At 38.3% G+C, this 24,215-nt stretch overlaps 1 protein-coding gene across 3 annotated transcripts in view; it reads right to left on the reverse strand.

Moving 5' to 3' along the window:
- LOC146324974 (adenylate cyclase type 6-like) overlaps nt 1-24,215 on the reverse strand; it is a 50,559-nt gene that overhangs the window by 16,557 nt on the left and 9,787 nt on the right. For all 3 annotated transcript variants that reach the window (XM_084720653.1, XM_084720656.1, XM_084720654.1), the window contains exons 4-5: nt 1,905-2,054; nt 287-408 (exon numbers count right to left, since the gene is read on the reverse strand). In XM_084720653.1, the coding sequence (XP_084576779.1) occupies nt 287-408; nt 1,905-2,054 (272 nt within the window). The remainder of the gene's footprint in view (nt 1-286; nt 409-1,904; nt 2,055-24,215) is intronic.

Consider the following 24,215-nt stretch of genomic DNA (forward strand, 5'->3'; position numbering starts at 1 on the left):
GTGAGAGCGTGTGTGTGTTTGCACGAATGTGTGTGAATCACTCTCAGGAAGAATTAGGGGAAAATGTTTGTTTAGTGCTTAATTTTCTGGGACAAATCCACACATCATAACATGTCTTTGTATGTCTTGAGGATGACATGACATGACACACTATGGCTGATCACATCACGTACTACAGATAATATTTTATAAAATTAAATCCAATACACAGAAAACGAGGCTGGTGAAGTGAAAGTGAAATTTTAACTAATGAAATAAAGCAGTGAGGCCAAGAGTCCCGGCTGACCTGACATTGTCATGTTTCTGGATATAGATCTTATGGAACATCATGTCTTCCTTCTTGGCATTGATGTCAGCCTTCATCTCCATGGCAACGTGCCTTGGCAACACTGAAAGCAACAGACGCTCCTGGAAAAAAGAAACAAAATGCAGATTGTGTCATTCACAATGCTACGGTCAATGTATGTGTGTGTGTGTGTGTGTGTGTGTGTGTGTGTGTGTGTGTGTGTGTGTGTGTGTGTGTGTGTGTGAGTGTCAATCATTTGATAACAATTCCGATCAAGGGGCTAGTCCAGAGATAATGATTTAAGCTAAGGTCAGAACTAAGAACAAGTTTAGTTTTAGGCAAAAGTTTAAGTGGTATTTTTTGTTTTTCTCACTGTCAATAAATCCCATGAAAACACAAAAAAACAACAATGAACTGATCCTCTAACAAGTATTATCTGTCCTCTGTGCCACTGAGATCCATTGTTGTCCAAAAACTATTAAACACACATCAATGAGCCGCACTGTCACGTCATAAACATGAGTCAATTTTGACTTGATCCGATATAAATCACCCTGCTGCAAATAGTCATCAGCACACTAAATCTGTATTAATACCTGGGTGAAAATACTGTCCAGCACTGCACTAGTTTGAAAGATGCTTTTGCTAGATGACACTAGCAAAGTTTTGATCCAACAGAAATCTTTGTCAGACATTGTACAATCACTGTACCTGCTTCCAATACTCATAGTAAAAATAAGCTGCACTTCAAAATATACTTGTAAACCTCAATTCATCTATGACTTAAAATTTTTAGTGTTCACACAACTGTTCAGGACTATCAAAATTATATGAAAAAGTTGTTTACTTGACAAAACACTCATCCATTGTGGGACTGACATTTTTTTTTGTTTTATTTTAAATTACAATGTTTTGACTATTGAGTTAATTTTCCTAAAATCTATAAAGCTCATATAACCTAATTCACTCATGACTGATCACCAACACATAAATTGTGCAGTTAGTATGTATTTTGACAGTTCATCAACTAAAAATGGTTGGAAAAATTATTTGTAAATTATTTGTATTCACTTAATATAAATGAAACACATTATTACAAGAGGAACTGTCGTGTTATGCTGAATGCAAATGTTCTGCTTTGCAATTTCCTATTTCTACCAACTTATTATTTTCTTGTACACATAATTTAGTAAAAATGAGCCAAAGCACATATTAGCACACTTCCCAGCATGCACTGTGTCAGAGTTAAAACCAACAGTTGTTGTTTAAACTTAATATCTTAAGTTTACTTAACAGGCTGTCTCAGGTCACTTAACACAACTCAAACTGGAATGTATACTTATTATTCAACCAACTCAAAATTATTTAAAGAGCACAATAAGTTTTGTGTTCAAGCCTTTTCCAATAAACTTTGAAGTACAATGTATGTTTTTTTTTAATGGAAGTAGTTCATGTTTCATTTTAACAGAAATGGCTTCAAGGATGAGGACTGTACTGGCTTCTTTAAAAAAAACAAAAAAAACAAAACTTTTTCCAGTAAGGGGCAGCTGTCTTATACTCTGGCCAACATGGTCAAATATACATGTAGGCAAACACGTGTCTATATGTTTGTGTTTACCTGTTGTTGATTCTCCCTCTGTAGATGTAATCTGGCCTGGATGTATCCTCTGGTCTCCTGGAAGGCTTGTCTCTGGGAGACCTCAGCGGGGTAGTGGGTACAGATTCCAATGATGTTAGTGCACAGGAAGATCAGGACATTAGCACTCACCTGGAGACAGGGGAGAGGTGGGAGAAAGACATCGTCAAACTTAAGATATGAGGAATGAAGGAGTAAAATTGTTAACCCTGTGAGATAACAGAGTGAATGAATCATGTAAGCATAGATTGTGCTTTCATCGAACTAGACAAATTATTCATTCTCATGTACCAGCGCTGTTGTTGTTATTGCTTCCGGCAATTGGGACAAAGTGGTGTCAGAAATCAAAAAAGAAAAGAACACAGGATAAGACGTACATCTTTAAGTAGTGTAAATAAATTATTTCACCTGTGAAAAAGCCTGAAGGCCTTTGAGTTTTTCAGTGGGTTTAAGTTAAATCATAGTAAAACTGCCTGTTTGACTGGTTTCATTGACAGTGAGAGTAACAGTGATGCTGACAGAGACATACAGAGATGGGCCTACAGTACGTCTCAAGTGCTTCACTTTACCGGAAAATCCTTACATGAAAAGATGAAAACATAAGCTTGTGCTGGCAATTCTAGTGGTATGAATTTTATTCTCCTGTTTACCTCTTTTCTTAAACATATTTGTTTCCTATCATCTCCCTCAAGAGACTCAAGACATACTGTATGTACATTACAACCCCTTTACACTGTGTAATTTTTGGCTGTTTGAGACAAAAGTTGAATCATCAGAGAAACGTGATAAAATCCTTGGTCATTAATCCAAGTCTGGTCCTTGATCACACTCCACCAAAAGCCAATTTGGAGCTTTGGCAACCAAAGAATTTTATGACACAATGCTCACACACAAACCAAAATGGTGGAGGCACGACAACAAAAAAAGTTTGTGGTGTTCTGGCCAAACTTGTTTATTGTGTTAGTGCATTTTCAAAACAGTGCAGATGGATAACATGAGCTAATGATGTGCCTCTGCTCTCATGTATTTTTTATATTCACACTACGATTCGCCACATAGTTTATTAGACCCATCTAGCACAGTTTCTGAAGTGATTCTACCAGATAACATTGAGCAGCTAGATGTTTGTGCAACATTTACCACCATGTTTCAACAGTAGCCCAGAAGGGTCAAACCAAACACTAGCTCTAGATACAGCTTTTCATATTTTTCACAGCCACCACAGGTTCCCCTACACACTTAGAAGGGGAGACTGAGACCAGGTGTTTGCACTCTGCAAGCTCACCACTAGATGCCACTAAATCCTACACACTGGTCCCCTTATTATTTTGCCCCCTTTTTTAATTTTGCTTTGTGAAACTCTGTCTGCATCTTTGTAGTTTTGTAGATGATACCTCCTGTATCAAATGCCAAGAGGAGCAAGACCTAATCTCAGAATCAGAATCTCAGACCTAATATGAAGCCTTTAGACTTTCTACTTCTTTTTTATCAATACGTTAACAGTATATGAGTTTGTAGCCAGAATCTTTTACACACTGACATCTCCTGGGTAAAAATGGAAATACACAAAGGCTGAGAAGTTCTGTCCATGTTACTATAATACTATGCCTTCAATTTTAAACATAGGGCACACACCACAAAAAGAAAAAAACAACAACACACGAATACAAAGGACAGCTCTTCATGTAAGTCTCTTTTTTAATGCAAAAGTTAACATCCTCTAAAGAGACGTCACTGAGGCAGAGTTTGACTTCCTTTGTTGATGGCTAAGTAAATGTATTGTGTCCTGCTATATTATATGTAATAATTCTGATCTACATGATTTATTTTCATTTACATATGAAATGTCAAATGTCAAAGCTGCTGTTTTCTAAGCATGATCCAAGTTGCTTTGAGTTTCTAAAGTACTTTTCATTGTTAAGATCAATTGTTCTTCCTCAGAAATTCATCACAGCTCATCCTCAAGTGTTTTGATAACCAGACTTCCTTTACTTTTTTGAAATTTCACTGGAAATGTCATCTAGAGGTATTTAAACGCAGTCAGAATGTTATATTTCAGAAAATCCAGACTTCAAGTTTGAGGAAAATCTATGTATCTTTATATACTGTACGTTTCTGCTCCTCTGTTAATGTAGTGCACACTGTAGAACAAACGTGAGCAGAGATGATAAATATAGAATATATGAGTAACCCTTTCTACAAAGGTCATGTCTATGCATTATAATCACATTAATAAGGCATTATAATTCACTTATAAGGCTTCATAAAACTCTTTCTAATGTCTAACTATGCATGACATCTCATAACAAGGTTTATTAAATATCATAAGTGGTGGGCATAATTATATGTTCAGCATTCATAATGCTTTATACAAAGAAGAACATATAACAAAGGAATTAGCTCAGGTCGCACAGCACATTACAACTACCATAAATTTAGTTTAGTTTTAGTTTTCATCTTTTAGTTTTATAAACACACATAGAGAACTGCTGTAACATATCAAAAGATCATAAATTATTAACATCAACAATATGCTATAACATGACTTAGTGAGCTTTCTGTAAAGTGACGTTATTAACAATTGCATACTGTTTATATGAGCTGCGTAATCTATGACTCAGATTCTTGTTTCAAATGCTGTTGTCTCTCTCTTTTATGAAGACTGACCTTATTATACATTATGTCCACCACTTAGAATACTTTATAATACTTTATTTACTTGTTAGGCTAAGTTGTCATGCATTATTATGAACATGTGTAAAGAGTCTTATAAATCAATCATAATGATATTGCTCTGTAAGGCTAATATTGGCCAAATGATATATCTTAATGAAATCTTAATATCTTAATTAAAAGAAACACATTTAAGAGGGACTTACATGTAAACAGAGGAGAATGAATGAATGAAAATATATAAGGTGACTTCAAAAGAATAATTAGAAAAGCAATCAAGGGTAAAGGTGCCTCAAGGTGACATAGTTTACAGAGTATCACAGGCACGAGAATAGAAGCAGATGGGTAATGGACTGATGAGTTTAAAAAGAAAGCAAACAAGGGGTGGGGTGAAAAATAGAACAGCGGCATAATGGAGAACGCAGATAAAATGGAAGACTGACAGATGTTGAGAGAAGGAAGGAAATGAGTGGTGAGGAGCAGGACGAGGAAGGAAAAAGACAATGTGAGGATGACAAGAGGAGCAAGAAGAGTACAAGTGAGTGAGATCTGCAGAGAAAAAAGAGAGTCAGAGAGAGCAGGACAGATATGGGCCACAGTGACATTAGGCAGATGGCTCAGAGCGCTCAGCTCTGTTTACATTACTCTCACTGATCAAGCAAAAACAGCCACGAGACAAAAGTGAACCCTGCAGCACGTTTGCAGGTGAACGCCTGCTGTCAGTCTGTACGTGTGCAGTCTGTGAATATGTGTTTTCTCTCCACATGCATTGAGCTTCCTCGGCTACTGTAAGTGTTTATCTGTTGAGATTCACTCGACGTGCGTATCACACTCCATGTGTCTCAGCTCACAGGCTCAAACTAATTGCTTGCTTTTCTCAAGAGGGCAAGGGCTAGTGGGTTTACAGAGTACACAGTAAGGTCCTATGTTTACGCAACAGCACTCCACCTCTTTAGGAGCTCTGCTTGGCAGAGTTTACCTGCTACCTGTACACATGAGCAAGGCTACTGCACCTGCTCATGTCCTCTGCTCAACAACACACTCATTTATCTAAACTCATCACTCATTACCTTATCGTGACGGCCTTTCCTGTGCCGGTTTGGTCCTGCACCATTATAATCCCACCACTACACATTATAATCTTCATTGCTCACTCCCTGTCAGGTAGGGTTCATGACTGAGTAACCAATATGATTACGGCCTACTAAAAGGGTTACGTTTGGTTTGTGAAGACTAAAATAAACCAGGAATTGAACATCACGTCACTGGAAAATCACATAGTTGTTTTTTTTTTTGTTTTTGTTTTTTTGCCATAAAGGCAGTCGTCATTTCCCCGGGGGTGACATGATGGAAGCAGCCAGCCAGTCTGTGGAGAGGACCTCAGCCTAATCCCTGGATATCAAAATGGCATTATGTAAGAGCTGCTCTGATCTAGACAGGACAGGCAAAACAGCACTAATACTGGCTATTCAGCACAACATAGATTAAAATGTATTTTGCCACAAAAAAAAAACTCTCAACGGCTTAGGGAGGATATGCAGGCTTAATCAATAAATGATCAACATGACTCTCTGGATGCATGGATGAATAAATAACCACTTCTGTGCTTAACAAATACGTCTGTTGCACACCTGAAATACCACAGTGTAGATAAAACCCTCTAACAACACACATTTTATTGATTGTTTAAGTTTTCCTAATACCTTTCTAATATATATGTTCAACAAATATTACCATTTGATGGAATAGTGCTGCTGTAAAAATCATGGTTTCTTTGGTTTGAATATTTCACAAGAACAAATTGATAGAGGAACATAAACTGTCAGTGTAAAATAGGATGATTTTAGCCTTAAAGCTACTTAAACATATAATATGTAACATTTTCACACAAATGTCTAAAAATGTTTACCTTGTTCACCATCTTAGTTTAGTTTGTTAGCATGCCAACATTTGCTATTTACCACCAAAGAGGCCGAGTGGAATGGCATGATAGTTACAGGCAGATATTTGGTCATAAAGTAAAGTAGGATGGCGCTAGAGGGAAAGTAGAGAACAAGAGAATCACCAGAGTTGTTGCAGTTCATCCTGAAGGGGATCATGAATGTGTGTACAGCATTTAATGGCAATTCACCAAATAGTTGAGATATTTCAGTCTGGACCAAAGTGGTGAACCGACTGACTGAATGATTGCATCCCTACAGCCGCACTGTTAATATGGTGTAAGTAGGGAATACAGATGTCTAAAACGAGAAGTGGCAAATGCAACAATGAGTTCCACCTGCTCATCATTGTTGATGTCTCAGCAGCAACAGTACACCTTCCCTCCACGTCCAAAAACTCATCACCGGCCTACACCTAATGACACCCCTTTGAAGCTACTGTCTCGAAGTTGGACGAGCAGGCGAGGATGAGAGGGGGGCTAATGGAACATTCAGAAACTTTATTTATAATTTTTCTCCTCCTTTATGATGGATTTAGCACAGCGGCCATTTACTTTAGCAGGAAGTCTGTGGTCCTGACAGTCAGTCTATAAACATTGACTTTTAAGGCCATCAGGCTCCGTTTCAGACTGGGAAAGAGTGTTATGGGAGAGAGAGCTATGTGGACAAATGGGGCATTTAACAGCATCCTACAAGACAGACACAAGTGTAATGTAACAGGATAAGATTATTTAAAGCAGCTTTAATCAATATTTTCATATTAATGGATCACATGGTTACTTGTATGTGAAAGGGGTCAAAAGGGGTCACAAAGAACCAACAGAGAATTATTACCAGACTCCCCTCAGCTCTACAACACAGCTCAACTATACTATTTTTGTTCATCCTCACCACTTATATACTGTCAGTTTTTTAGCCAAAGCAGACAGCTGTTTCATGGTTCAAGTTCAAGTATAAAACATCTAAAAACTGTACCTGCCCAGCAGCAAACAGCAGACAGACACAGTTAACGTCTAGCTGGTGAACATAGAGTAGGATTAGCAGCTAAAGAGCCAGAGTTTTCTCTGACATTAGTGGAGACCAAAACAGAGCTAAAATAGAGTGAATATTTAACCTTAAAAGGATTGTTCGGATTATTTGGAGTGGGGTTGTATGAGATTCTTATCCATAGTCAATGTATTACCTACAGTAGATGTGATCGGCATGACCGATACTGATGTAGGAAGCGAAGCCGTGTACTGCTGTGGACAGGGTCAGAGGCAAAACTTCAGCTAAAGAAATCAATATCAGTTTAAATGGATGCTATTAATAATATTTTTGCTGGTTTACCCTGCTGTCAGACAGCCTTTTCTGACCAGAAGGCAGTGTCATATAGGCCAAATATCTCTCTTTGCAAAGCAACCAGACTGCATTGGCAAAATCAGTAATTTTACCTTGCAGAACACAGGAGTTGCTAGCCTACTGCTACTTCAATCTGCCATTTTGTCTGTGTTACTGCGTGACTTAGATGACCCCAAATTAACCTTTTAAAATACTGAGGTCCCACAATAACATAAACAAACTAACCAACTGAGGCAGCAGCAGAATAGCAACTCCCATGTTCTGTGATAAAAAATGACTGTTTTTACCAAAGGAGTCTGGTTGCTTTGGAGAGAGGAATATTTAGTTTATATAATGGTAGTTTCCTGTTGTTTAAGGCTGTCAAACAGAAAGGTAAAGAAGAGAAAATATTCTTAATATAGCATACACCTTAAACAACACTGTTTTTTTTTTAGGTAGGCATTTTTTTAATTAACTCAAATATGTTTTTCAGCTGATCCTGTTCATAGTAGGTCATTGCTTAGCTTCCACCCTGGCGCTCATTTCTGTTTCTCCGAACTGGAGGTGTGCCGACTGCCATCAAGTACCTCATACAAACCCCACTTTAAAAATAATCAAAACTATCCCTTTTTATTTGCCAAAAGGCCAGAAACATGACTCCAAATAAATGATGATGTTACTCTGTAACTGATGTGTAAATAAGCAACTGTTTGCTAACATCAAATCAGCTGAAAGGGTGATAATATGTCAGTGCTGTGTTCACAACAAGTGATAAAAAAAAAAAAATAAACGTTTAAGGGCCAACATAAAGGATATCTGGTCAACAGAAGAACAAATTTAGTCTGTCTGTGCAATGAAGTAACTAAACCATCCAAAAACAGACAGTAGGATGTGACTAATAGTCAGCACTCACAAGCCAATTCCATTTCCAACCAAACAATCTTCATCAAACTGTCTGAGATTTCCATCATGCTGGATGCCAGTCCAGTTTCTCAAATTTTTTTTCTCAGCATGTACACATGACACAGCAGAGGGTGACCTGCCTCCTTCATTGATCCCCCCCATTCTGCTCAGCATCGCCTTTAACATTTCTCAGCCAACACCCGATACTGATCACAGGAACATGTATGTGCGCACATACAAATGCACGAAATTAGCAGGTCAGGGAGGATTGTAACGTTTTCCCCAGACAGCTGGTTAAATTACTACTGTATCACTTAATTTACTCAGGCCCCTCACAAGTCAGCTGATACAATGAAAAGTTCAGTCTTTAAAAATGAGGTGACTGAAATGAATACTGAATATGTGGAACAAAAAGCTCTTTCAGGGCATGTTATTTACACTTTAAATCCCTTTAGTTCAGCTGTAAGCGGGAAAAAAAGAGAATCATATACATTTTCCTTAGACATATACTTCATGTCTTATGGCCAATCAGTCACATTAGATGTTGTTGACATGCAAAAACAAGCTATGTTATAATGTGTATGTAGGTATTATGTTCACTTTCCTGACTTAATATTGCTGTCAGAGCTCATTTTGAAGCCAGCAGTCATTATCCACCTCTTATGCGTGGAAGATGGAGACGTGATGATGGTGGTGATTTTATATATAACTCAGTGTTGTTGAAGAGTCTCTCTCTTTCTCTCTGCGTGTGCTTCTTTCTCAGTCTTGTGAAAGGTTCTGCTTAGTGTTGGCCTGAGACTCACACCCACGGAGACTGTGAATTATCAGAGATGGCAGCGCAGCTTTCACTTAGCAACTATCACCCACATTCCTCAGCCTCCCTCCAAAGACCTGCTGCAGTCCCCCACCCAGGTTCAGGGAAGGTGCAGTGTGGGGACCAGCTGAGGAGGTGGTGGTGGTGGTGGTGGGGTGTAGATGAATTTGTCTTACAGGCTCATTACACCGACATACCACTGTCAGAACATACTGTATTCTCATTATGTTCTCTGGTTTCTCCCTCACAAGAAAATTGTTTTCACTATCACTGAATCTGTTTTTATTTGATCAATTAATTGTTAGATCTATAGAATGTCAAATGTCACATTGCACAGCACATACTAATGCAGAGTACAAAGATAACGGTGTCAGATTTATCATTAAAGTTCTTAGCAATTGTTGAAACAATGTTTTTATTTGAAACGGTCGTAGACAAAATTGAGCTTGTCATTTCTAGCCATTGACTGGATTCTTGGCTGGTTGAAATATCAAGTGTCACTGCCAGATTTGATCAGCTGTAACTAGTTGGCTAATCAAGCTAACATTAACCTCCGAGAGTTTGTTGAAAACACCATCTCCAACTGACTTTTTAATGATTCCAGTAAACTCGTGTTACAACAGTTACCCTGAGGTGTCCTGTCCAAATAAAGGCATAAAAAGCCCCCCCGAAAATTTAAAAGACAGCAACCTTGTTAAAGGGGTGTTAACAATGTACTTAGTGGCTACATGGATGATGTTGTAAAAGATCGAGATCGAGATTTCAGCTTGTGTCCTCAAAGCTTCTCTGGTGTACGATGCCGAAGTAACCCTGACAAATTTCTGTGGCAGGTGTACACACAACTGAACTCTCAGTGCTCCACCCTCCTTACAAATATAAACGAAACAGAGGAGAAAACGTAACCAGCTACTTAATCATTTAATTAAATACAGGCAAATATAATTTACGATGCTTTTGGTTGATGATTTATTAGTCCCTCCAGGATTTCACAACCTTTTTTGGAGCTTGTTGCGGCCTAAAATGGTCGATATTGCAGTAGCATTTCTAAAACATTGTGATTTACATTGCAATGTTTTTTGGTATTATAACGAAATTGTGAGCGCAAGTGAGGATTGATATCTATATGCATACTGATACTGCTAATCACTATAATACTTATGAATATTCTTATTGATACCATTTGCCATAATAAAAAATGTAATTATTTTCTAAGTTGTTATTATTGCATTTAGTTGCATTTTAAATTTAGTAAAGTGAGCCCACACTTTTGAACATTTATGTAATGTCAGCTGTTTACGTAACATTACATAAATACTGAGGGCAGTATTAGATGTCCAGGAGCTTATCGATATTTTGGTGCTGTTTAGAACTGGTTCTCGATACTCATCTCTACTGTGTAATGAGTTTCTCACAATTTTGCTCTTGTGTTTTTGGTTGTAAAAAGGTTAAAAAAAAAAACTTTAAAACACTCTGAATGCCAAATTCTCCTCATTCTAAAGCCCCATGTAAACCACTTCAACAAGTGGAGAAAAAACTTGTCAGCCGGCCGTACCTAGTTATGGTTGCTAAGCTATGATTGGATAATCAGTGTTCTAGGGGAGGGGTTAAACAAACTGTCAAATAATCGACTAATCCTTTCAGTACTGCTCAACTTCAAATGGTTTGAAGCTGTCTCTGACTTCTGGGGTCACTTAAATACACAGAGAGTAATATTTCATGCTGACATGGAAAAAAACCATTTAGCCGGACAGCACTGTCCAGAAAACTGTGTGGAGAACAAGACGCTGAATATATAAGACCTTTTCCCAGAGGGAGCACTGACTGATGGGATATTGTTGTTGAACTGGGGCCAGCGAGAGTGCAAGTCAGAGCTCATCGGCCTTTGAGGAGCATCTGGAACTCCTTAGAGCATCTGTGTTAGATCAGGCTCTGTAAAACACACTCTCGCACCCCAAACACAATGACAGTGCTTTACTCATGACAAACCAGAAGAGTCTCCTCCGTAGGTTGCCCCTTATCTTTCCTTGAGAGCGTTGGTTATTTATTTCCATATTCTTTCATTTCATTTATTTTTTTCCTGCCTCCTCCCGCTCTGACTCGCGCTCACTGTCACTTTGAGCCTTTGTGAAAGAGTCTGTGTATGTGTGTGGTGCCAGGCAGCTGCTGGGTTTGTGTACTCAGCCTGAGCCTCATGTCTACACACAGCTCGCACTGCCCTTATCTGAAATGACCAGAACCACATCAACAGATAAAGAGTCAAGCCCCGCCTGCTCACTCTGCTCCCTCACTCAGCTGGGTGGTCTATACACTGTCTGGAGGTGAACTGAGACGCACCTCTACAATCACACATTGGTGTCTTACAGTGGAAAAACTTCACATAAAATCAATCTTTAAAGCTGCAGAGAAGAAATAATCATTTTGGAGCACAATCACCCATCCAGGCTTGTCTTTTCTGTAGTTTGTGATGAAGAGCAGGGCCAAGTTTTGTCCTTTCTCAGGAAATCATTTTCCAGAACATTTCCAGGACGACATCACTCAAACTATTTAAAGGTATTCTTAGTTTCTAAAATCTGTCATCATTGTGACTGACGTGGACCGGTGTCATTTAAACTGTATCATTATGATGTGAAGGCAAAAAATGTAATAATTTTGCTCTAACATTTGAATTTACTGAATTTACTTCAGCTCTTTCAATGAAGCAAAAGATATTTTAGATATATCATAATATAATAATATTAAAGATATTTATTTCATTAAAAGGTTTTATAAGAGAGAATTTAAGAGTCCGACTGAATGAAAAAGATGATAAATGCAACATTTTGTTTCTTTAAACAACGTGTTACTTATCATAATAAAGGTGCAATGTTTTTTCTTGTACTTTTGTAAATTTCTTTTCCAATTGTGAAAACTAATAAGGTTGAGACAAAAAAGGTGCATTGTTTTACACATTTAAATTACTATCTTTATAGGTCAGACATAGGAAATGTGAACGTCTGGACCCTTGGCACTTTACTTTTTATTTCCAAAATCTGGCCTTTTTAAAGAAGTAATTGAAAAGGCCTGCCCTAAACCCAACTGGAAGTCAACTATTTTGAATATACTGTGCCATTTCAGGTCATTTCCAGGGATATACTTTAATAAATTACTCCTAGAGTATTAGATAAAATTCAAATTAAGTCAGTGCAACCTAGACACCTTTATGATGCTAAATTCTGAAGCTTGTTTTTTTGTGGAATGACACATCTGTGGTTTGGCATTGAATTTTGACATTTGGCCATAAAACAGGAAGTTGTTGTAACTTGACTGTACATGGTAAAATCTGCCTAAAACTTCACATTTGATAAGAGACCCAGCCTGAGGACATCTACATTTGAATATTCAGTTATAATCATAGTGCCACCAACTGGCAACAGGAAATGACAGATTCTCTGTGCAAATACTCAACTGTGCAATTTCTGCTCAGTTTTTTTTGCCATTTTAACATGTTGTACTTCAACAAACTCCTGCCAGAGATTTAACCAAAGTGACGTCATATTTGGTCAGTCTAACCTCAAGACCTTTGCAATGCTAAATTGTTTTGTTGACCAGCGCATCTGTGGTGTGGTGTAAAACTTCAGTGTTTCACCATGAAACAGGAATTTGCTGTAACATGAAAGGAACATGGTCAAATCTGACCCAAACCTCAAATGTTTGGCCTGACCTCAGCTACAGTCATAACACCATATAATGGCAACAGTAAATTACAAGCTTTACACTTCAATGTAGTCCTCCTAGCAGGTTGGCATGACCTACCTCAAATCTGGTCAGTCTTAAAACCTTGATGATGCTATGTTGTGAAACTTGTGACTTTTCACTGAATGGCATGTCTAAAGTGTGGCGTTGAATTTTGATGTTTTGCCATGAAACAGGAAGTTTTTCTAAATCAGCTCCACAAGATCAGATCTTTTCCAAATTCCATGTTGTTCATAGGGCTGCACAATATGGTAAAAAAAATCATATTGCATTTATTTTGACAGTGATTGCAATATAATTCACCTTTAGTTCAGCTTTAATTTAAATTCCCACTGAGAAAAAAAACTACAATTAAAATTATGAAGATGTAACATTTGTTGGAGTCATTCTTTATCTCTTTAGTTCCATTTACTCTAAATTCAGTTAATTTTTTGTCATTTTAAAAGCTGTTTCCATTGTAGTGATTAACAAGTCTCTTTTGATGTTGTTACTCCTCCCCACAGACATGAAAACCATATGATTTATATTTTATTTACTGTTAAATGCGTGAATGCGGGCAGTCTGCAGATTCCCATCGTAGATCTTTACAAGTACATATATGAGGAAAGGAAAAATATTGCAGGAAATGTTGACTTGTGTAAATATCATGGATATATGGATCAGAAAAAACACCCTCTTTCACATGGACAGACTGTGTCAAAGTCCAGCCCACACACCCTTGTTTCTATCTATTTATAGTAAAGAAACACACACAAAAAAAGACACATCGGGCTGAATATTAACATGGAAACTTTTCATAAAATTCCTCAGATCTGATTGTCTTATGCTTTGCCAAAATTACCCGTGCATTCACTGTCTCCTATGATAAACATTCAGTAGTTTACACAGAAAGTAGTGTACAAGCCAGTTACAGTAAATACAGAGTGATTTTGTACATTGAGTCTGACATTTCAGTCATAGTAAATCCAAAAATAATTTACATAGATATTTGTTCCAAAACTACATAATAAAACATCAGGATTTTTTTCTAGTCAACTAATTAAGTCATAAAATAGGTACAGTTTACTGCAGACTACATTAGCAGCTATAATCTCGCAATCTCTGGGGGACGTAGTGAATCTTTTGTGTATTTTAGTAAAATATATGACTCTAAACAAGCGTGCGATGCACTAGATAAATCACAAAAGGGCAGAACGTGAGTAACTGATATTATATCTATGTTCTTTTAAAACAGGAAATGGTGCAAATGTGTGGCCATTGTTTCTGCTCCCCAAGGTGTAATTTATTCAGAAAGCCCGTCACAATATATTTTATTACAACAAACATTCTCTTTTAAGCTAAAAAACTCTATTCCCTTGTCACCGCTTTTGGATAAGTGAACAAACTATTTGTCTTATCTGTCTACATAAAAGTATGACTGATGACACACAGATTTCTATTAATAATTCTATTTGTTGGCTTTTCTCCATTTCCCTCAGCTGTTTAGACATCTCTGAGTATTTCAGAGGCAGTGCACTGAAACACAAGAAGACCATACATGTTATATAAATAATGTACAGCCAGGTCATGAACAATTACTTGTAATGTAAAGCCACTTATCCTGATTCATGCTGACCACGTCCAAGCTCCTTTTTCCTCACGTTTCTGTAAACATGGACATGCTGGGGGTCCTAACACTGACAAACTACAACACACCACACACATTTCTGCTGGCAACCACACGGGTGTGACTACTGTGGAGAGAGTGTGACTATTGAAGCATTCTGGCATTGGAGTGGCAAAAGTGTTTTTTTTATTTAAAGAACAACAAAATCTGCATAAAATTAACAGAGTTTGAAAGAATCAAAACCAACGTTTTTTCTGGAATGCATGGGACCCCTGCAAGGACACAAGGCTCTACATGCTGTGTGGACAGACAACAGGTTCAAGGATGACAGCTGTGATTAAAGGGATAGTTCAGGTTATTTGAAGTGGGGTTATATGAGGTACTTATCCATAGTCAGTATTTTATGTACAGTAGATGGCGATCAACTCGCCCCCTGTTTGGAGAAGCAGACAGAAGTACCGGTGTTGAAAGCTAAGCATTGTAGGGGACAGCTGCCTTAAATGTAACGTGTTATAGATGTAACATGCTCTTGCTAAAAAAAAATTCATCCTGACAGCATCACATCATCATGTTGCCAGAGTAGTGCTAAACATCCCTGAGAACTATCAACAGGATTCGTCCACTCTGCAGGGAAAGGCAGCTGGAAAACTGCTTTAGTACAAATAAAGTGAAAATAGAGATCCAGGAGTATTTTTTAAATATTAAATTGTGTTTGCATGTTGATGCTAAAGTCCACACAGCTGGCTGAATGTATCTCTTCTTCCTCAATTAGCATAGTTTTCACATGTCATGTCATGTTGGTTCTGATCTGTGAGGAAAGCATGTGCATGACCAGCGATTCATTTGTAACACATCATTATTCCATTATCACACAGGGCCTCCCTATAAAGCATGAGCTGCATTGGCCAACAGATCACTGTGTTCAGGCAGTTGTCATTCAGTCACACTATACATCAGAATACGGTTGTATATTTTTTTCCAATTACCATCAATCAGATTCACTTACTTTTTAGGTGTAATCTATGTAGTTACCAACACGGAAGGCCACAAATAGCTCAACTGGTACATATGGTAAATCTTTATGTCATGTTTTATACACTATCTGATCACATCCTTGCTTCATTGAAATATTGCTGATTTGTCATGAAAACTATTTGTTTAATGCTGTTCTTTAGCCATGCTACAACCTTCAAGCTGCTAAAATTGAGACCAAACATGCTTCAACTGTAACATCGGGGAGCGTCCACTTTTGGTTTAATTCCTCACAACTTGTTTTCTTTATGAAAAGCGTTAAGTTGCTTATGATAGCAGACAGGTTGTTTGTCTGAAGATATTAAACGTGTAGTTAAAAAAAAAGTCTGACTAAAAGAGTACAACTGTGGCGACTGTGAACATGATCAGCATCAAAATTAATTTTTAACACTTAAAGCCACCTAAAAAAATCAGTATCAATGTAGTGTGTATGCCAACCAAACTCCACTGGTAAAATCAGTAATTTTACCTCACAGATCACAGAGCTGCTGGTCTACCGCTGTCTCAGTTGGTTTGTTTGTTTGTGCTATTATGTGACTTTGGTGAATCTGAACTATGTTTGTTGATTTGGAGAGAGTAATATTTGGCTTATATTTGATACTGACTTTTTTTTTTTTTTAGGTCGAACCTATTTTAAGTGGCTAAAATACATTTTGCTGCAGACCTTATCCACAGCAATACGCTGCTTAACTTCTGAGTTGGTGTCCCTGACCACCATCTACTGTAGGTAATACACTGTCTATGGATAAGTACCTCACACAACCCCACATTAAATATTCCAAACTATCCCTTTAAACAAAAAGCCTCTCAAAGGAGTTATGTCAACATTAGAGGAATGTAAAAGAGTTGTATTAGCAATAAAAACCAATTATCTGTGCCAGAAAAGGCAACTCATAAAAATAGAAGAACCTCACAAGGTCAATTACTCAAGCCAGTGAGCCTTCTTTAAAAAGCGTGTCTTTGAGGCCTAAAAAACACGTCCTGCACTGTCACCACATTACTGGGGCTCCAAACATGCACAGTCATAGCGCGAGCTGACCAGAGATAAGCTTCCCTGAACCACCAGACAACTGCCAAACAACATCCTGTGTGTGTGCGCATCTCTGCCTGCTTCTCGACTCCCCACCACCTCCACTCATATGACCTCTTCTCTGTCATCGCCATTTTAATTATGGACTGTCTCATTTCGACAGCAGGGGGGAGGAAAACAAAGCACGAATCCATCCCAGCAGCTAAAAAACAGCAGTGTGTCTAGAAAGCTTGGACCCCTCCAACAACACCCCGTCCCCACACACACACACACACACACACACACACACACACACACACACGCTTCTCAAGCCTTTAGATTCTCAGAAGGAGAAGTAAACAGCAGAAATCAATTTTGACCTGATTTTCTCTTCTCTTTTTTTGTCTTTACTTGAAGCAACGGTTACCAAACTGTACACCAGCTGAAGCTGAACTGGGTCTCGGCAGCCTGAGTCGTAGTTGTTTCCATGGCAACCACTGGACCAGCTGAACACAAGCACTGAGGGAGACACTTAGCAATGCTGTTTATTCCCCATCATTCTCAGAAGTGATGCTAAACTGATTTTGCAGCGCTCTTATTGGTGCACAGATTGGCAGTGGTGGTATGTGTGTGTCTGAGTGTGTGAGTGTGTGTGTATTTATTAGTGTGTGTATCCATGTAATCATCATACAAGTAGATGCAGGCAGTTACAAACGAGTAAAATTTATTTAGACAGAGAGAAACAATTATGCAATGTGGGATTATTCAGGTGAATCCATCCTTAAATTTTGATACAGCCTACAGTGTGAGGATCCTTTGAGTAACACTTTGGTGTGTGCACGCATGTGTGTGTGTGTGGGATCCCATCAGTCAGCACCCATCCTGGTCGTGAGCAAAGTGTACATGTGACAGGTATCCTCGTTAAAATGCTGCTGCCGCGTTAAACACACAAATTATTTATCAAGGAGGCTGTGGAAGGACTGCGTGGGGAGAATATCGGATTCTCCTCCGATCACACCGCCTCGCTGCCTGCCTCCTCATTCCTCCTTCCCTTGTACAGGAGGGTGTCTTATTCTATAGCTGCAGCTCTGCACAGGTGATCATCACAGGCTGACACTTCCTCCACTGGGATACGAGTCTCCCATCTTGATGCATGATGCACACAAGGTTATTCCGGCACCAGGAGCTGCTGTGAAACTGTGAACAGCTGATACAGTTGATACAGCATGAGATTTGCTCTGATTAACATGCATTTATTCTCGGTCTAACATCCTGGAAATTTTGAAAATTGTACAAACAGCCATTTGGAAAGTTTGACGTGTACTTGCGTATAAACTAAGCGCATTATTACATGAGCACCACACTGTTATTTAAACTCCCTTATCTTATCTACCAAAAAAAAAAAAAAAAAAAAAACTCTTTAAACACTTAGTGGACGCTTGAAAAGGAGACCAGTGAAACGTATTGACTGTCCCCGACCCAGAGTCCACACAGACGCCTGATTTGCCCTCTGTGCTGCCGTTTAATGGGCTTTTAGGGCTTAACCCTCCGTCTCTGCTGTGGTCAAAGATGCATTACATTACGCTTCATTAGCGTACAACAGACAGAGATAAATAAACTGTTGTAGTATATGTGAATACACCGTATCAGCCAGTGTAGTGTTTCAGGGTATGTGAAAATGCAGCCCCGTGTGTATGCAGAGAAAAGGGGGCTAGACTGACCTGCCTGTTGCTCTGACGCAGGCTCTGATAAGACTGTTCCATGTGACGCAACGGTTAGCAGAAACGCCAAAGGCTGGGTATTTTTAGGAACCAGTCTTTGACCTCTCACAGCACTTGTGTCAACAACATGCACACAACAATGCTAGCCATTGTCGGGGGACATAAAGCAAATAATGGAGGGGTGAAGAATATACAATAATGAGAAGTTTAAGTGACAAAATCCACAAATTTAATTGACAAACACATTAGCAGTACGGCCTAGAGTGACATGTATGAAACGTGCTTAAGTATTACTGGTGCATTTTTCTGGTTTAATCCTGGACAGAAGCACATGCTAAAACACTCAGCAGCAATTCTGACAAAAACTCAACAAAGACTAGAGGTGAAGGTGACAAACGTAGCAAGCATGAAACAATGTATGTGTGGACATGAACATGTACTGCGCTGCTGTAATATCAACAAGAGTTATTATAGTTTTGTATTTTTCATTAGATTTTATTTTTGTTTTAGCTCAGTTCATTTTCAGTTGGTTTCTGTAGTGGATGTTTATTTCAGCTTTTTCAGACTTTTCATTGTTTAAAAATGTTTAGTTTTAGTTTGGTTTTATTAATTTCAGTATAAGCTTTAGTTTTTGGTTGTAATACGAGAAGTATTTGTCAGGGGCGAGATTTAAGAAGTTGAGAATTACAACACAAACACAAAACTTTGTCAAGGCAATGGGCTCACAGTCATGTAGAAATCCCTGTCTTGATAAACATATACATCGATCCCTCGTCATACAAAGACTAACAATAAAGACATTCCCTGTATATTTCTACAAGAAGTAAAACTGCTAAAAGAAACTTTCACATCGTTTTGATTTTGGAGGACTCAGTGGAGAAAAGCAGTAGCATTTCCTCCGCAATAAGCAAATAAGGTAACGTCAAAAATAAAATTAGCAATAGGGCTGCACAATTAGTTGCACTATCATTGAAAGTGCAATATGGCCAAGTGCAATATCCAAATCGTAGAACCAGAACAAAATCATACTTTTTTGATAGAAGAAAAAACTATTAAAAATTATCATTCCCACTAACTGTATTACATGTCTGTATGTTTTTTTGTACCATATCACGCAGCCCTCATTATCAAAATAAAGATTCTTTTTTCCGGCTAACATACTGTTCGCTGTAACTTTGTGTGGAAAAATGTAACACAGGTTTGTTCTATCTGATTTCACAGAGAATCTGACCATGCCTATTTTAGCTTTTAGTTTAGTTTTAGTTAATTATAATAACCTTCATTCAAAAAGTAATCCCTATCAATTTAATGAAAATTGGTTCCGAGTTAAGTGGCTTGAAGTTGATTTTGTAGTGAAGTCTGTATCTCTAATTTCTTTACTAGCAGACACACCAATATGACAGCACAGATATATAGTGGAGATGGCAGAAAAGCTATCAGGGATTTATTTATCTTGTATCGTACCTAACTTTAGTGGATCACAGAATATCGTCAATGGAATTAATCTGCAATATCCAAAAATGTAATTGACAAATACATTGGCAATACAGCCAACAGAGTAAAGTGTATAAAATGTGCTTGGGACTTTACTGGTGCATTTTTCTGATTTAATCCTGGACAGAAGCACATGCTGTACATGTCAGTATTCACACTTAAATAGACACCCACACATAGAGGCAAGACAATAGTTTTGGGATGTTACTTCCCAAAGAGAAACAAACAGCAGCAATTCTGACAAACATTCAATAGAGACTAGAAGGGAAGGTGACAACCGTGACAAAGATTGGGATGGTGTGTGTGTGTATATGTATGCGTGTGAGTGTGTGTGTGTGTATTGATGGGTGGGACACGCACATGTGTATGTACCGCACCGCCATGGCTAATTGATTTCAGCTGAGGAGTCTGAGGATCAGAGACATGGCGCCACAAAAAACGTGAGAAGAAACAGCAAAGTGAAGCTCACATGTAACAAGACGTCTCTGTTACAAACCACATTTACATGTTAAAGCTTTAATAGATTGATGTTTGTTTTGAAAGCTGTCCCTGTGTGTGACAAGATGGTTCAAACTGCTATATACTCTAGTTAATGGTGTGACCATTGCAATAAGAAACTCAAAGTGAAGCTAATAACAGACACTCGGTTCTACTGTATGCAGCTGTAAAAACACACATACGAACCAATGCCAAGAGCAATACAGCTTAGGAAACAACCAGATGGACTGCATGTGTTTTGAAAGGTTTGGAGGGATTAAGGGCCATAAATTTCAAGACATGATCATGAAATATTTCTCATAAAGCAAACAGACACCATCAAGATGTCTCCAAGAGTCTCAGTTTCCACTTGTCTTACATGACAGATTGTGTTACCAACAAAGAGGATAAAAACAGGATAAAACTCTGAAAATAATGTTATTACTCATTACTCATACAACAATAACATTAAGAATTTTGTACAAAGATCTTTGTGATTAAACATTTTGGCCAAGAAATTATAATAACTATATTTTCTAAAATGGTAAATTAGATCAAACAAACAATTCTTACAACTGTTTTGTTCTCAGCTCTATGTTTTGTGGATGTCCTTTCTTTTGTGTTTTGCGTAAATGTCCTGTCAAGTCATTCTGTTGAGACTTTTATTATAATCTTTCATGTCTTGGGGCATGTTTTATGTTTTGGACACTGTAAGTCAAACACAATGTAATTTAGTATTTTGCCTTTAACAGGACAGCTTTTCTGCCACAATGTCAGTTTTTAAAGATAAGGTAACAATTTCAGAGTATTGAGTGTGTGTGGCTGTCATATTTTTATAATATGTAGTCATATTTTGGACAGAAATGAGCAGCATTTATTATATTACTGCACACTGTACAAACTGAACACTATGTTACACAATAAACACAATGCTAAATCATGTAAAGATCTTCCATCTTTATCACTGCAAGACAAAATATTCATTAGAAAAAAATCAAAATTGAAAAAAAGTTTTTAATGAAACATACTGATGTATAAAAGCTGAGTTACTCTGACTTGAAACTTTTTCACCATCTTCCTAAAACTCCCAAGGGAGAGCGCTAACATTGTTCCACAGCAGCCAAACCGACATGGCTGCCCACAGATGTGTCTGCAGACATATTTTGTTTCTTGGTCTCATGAGGGCGGGCATACCAATTATCTCAAAACACCAGATAAATGTCTGACCAATTAGTCAGTGTATCACTACCGTGTGAGTGTGGTTTGATCAGATTTGATTGACAGTGATGTGGAAACATGAGTAAGCTAACACATAACTAGGGTCGGGTAACCAAAACATGTTGTCAATATGGCACCGCTATGACTGGTATCTACCAGACCGAATCATTACCATACACCTGAGCTGTCAATTGAAATAGTTGACCTCCAATGCAGGCATCGCTAACATTTCACCAAACATGCCTACTTAACATTATGTAAGCTCTCTCTCTACATACCCCAGGCAGCAGGTAGCCTAAAATTAGCTAGTAGCTACCATAAACAGTTAAAATGCCAAGCTAATGGGTCTAAAATAAGTCTATATTCACTTGAAAGGATTCTGACACCGGGTGGGATGTCCAACAAATGTTTAAAAACAATTGCATTAATGGCAGGAAGCATTTGGCGATGCATTGATAGACTTGAAAGCAGAGGGATGCACCATGCTCAACTGCTTGTGTGACCCCATGCCAAGCCCATCAGCTAGCAGTGTGGGCGTACAGATATAAAACACTAGAGCCAAAGTGTCATCATGAATTGACATTTATATCTATGATGAAGAGACCACTGATGATGATGACAGCAGCCTTTCCTCAGGTTAGCAAATCTTATCATATTTCTAAATTGACTGGCCTTTAACAAATCTTTAAAACAGCTCTCGCAGGATTTCAGGTTTTCACAGACCCAGATGTGGTGATCAAGAGCAACACTGACACTGACCACATGTTTCTGAGTCAGGTACGTTAGGTGAAGCTTGAGGTACTGCTCATTCAACATATTTGTTGAATTTTTGAGTGTTATGTTTGTGATTCTCACATCACAGACATTTGTATTCGTATTGTATATGAAATATGAGTTTGAAATAAATAAAAAAAATAAAAGATTTTGGTGAAAGGGCGTTAAAAAACACCCATAGCTGGGCAACAATATAACTATGCAATACACTACAGAATCTATGGTAAAATATTCAAATAAAACAAACAGGGCACAAAAGTAGCACCTACAAAATGACGGCAAAATATTCAAGATGGTAGACTGGCTTCACTCACCAGAAAAAAACACTGGTAATTTATTGACTGTGGTGAAATTTGAACATTCACTAGCTATTTGATCAGAGCACCCTGAACACAAATATCATTTACTCCATGGATGGAAAAGATTAATCAGCTTCTTGTACTTTTTCAGAAATCAAAACATTTGCATTCAAGACTCAGAATCTAGTTACTGTCCCAGTCAACAGTAACTGCTCGACCCAACTCCACTGCACAGATTCCTTCTTCAACGTTTGAATCTGCAGTGCCAGCAAACAGCGAAAGAGGATCTGCATTTACATCATTCCTCCTCACACACAACTTTATCATTATCTGCATCCATCAACACCAACAGAAACCTGGTGAGGTTAATGAGTTACTGGAGAAAGAGGAAATACTTGCGCACAAGCGTGAAGCAGTGATTGATGGCACTGTTTTACTATGTCACATAGTACACAGACGACCTTAGGAATAAACAGCATTGCCGGGCTGCAGCTATCTCATGACATTCATTCACTTAACGATGGCAAACAATGTTGGAGCCTGTGATGGATTGCACCGTGGTATATCATGCATGATGTTACAGAGCATACAGCGGTTACTGAGTTCCCACAAATCTCAAACACAGTCCTGCCCTTTAGTAATTAATTAATAACTGATCATAATATTGTGACAAAGTGATTTGTGTTTGAGTGACTTATTAGCTCCTGCTATAAACCACAATGTCTTTATAAAGTCTGGCCAAAATTTGAGAGGATGTGTTACTGAATGCACTAATGCTAGAGACATTACATAAACAATCAGTGATTCATAATTAAGTCCTGTATCCCGCTATTGTTTTCACGTTATGGTGTTCCCATTATGTTTTCCATAACTTTTCCCCAAGGACACAACAGTTGTAAAACAGCTATGACAGTACAGACGGCAAGCAGCCACCATACTGCCCCCCCCCCACTCGGCCTCACCCCTGTCACCCCACCCTTGGAGAAAAGTACAAAGCGTCCCTTGTGTGAGAGCACAGAGACCTGAGTGATACTGCTTTATATCATGGTATTCTCCCACTGTCACACAACAGCACACACTCACACACAGAGCCAGCCGTCCAGCCGGGGCGGTTCATTCAGCCCACTGACCTTCAGCGAGCCCCTTGGTCCTTGGCATGACGCACAAACAACACACTGTACAGAAAGAGCCATAAGCCCCAAAGTACATGTGGATATGCAGATACAACATGCTGACAAAACACAGTAGAGAGGAATCGGCTTTCTCGCCAGTTCACACGGT

Source organism: Lutjanus erythropterus, chromosome 6 (genome assembly GCF_056507025.1).
Source record: "Lutjanus erythropterus isolate fLutEry1 chromosome 6, fLutEry1.hap2, whole genome shotgun sequence".
Taxonomy (NCBI): domain Eukaryota; kingdom Metazoa; phylum Chordata; class Actinopteri; order Lutjaniformes; family Lutjanidae; genus Lutjanus; species Lutjanus erythropterus.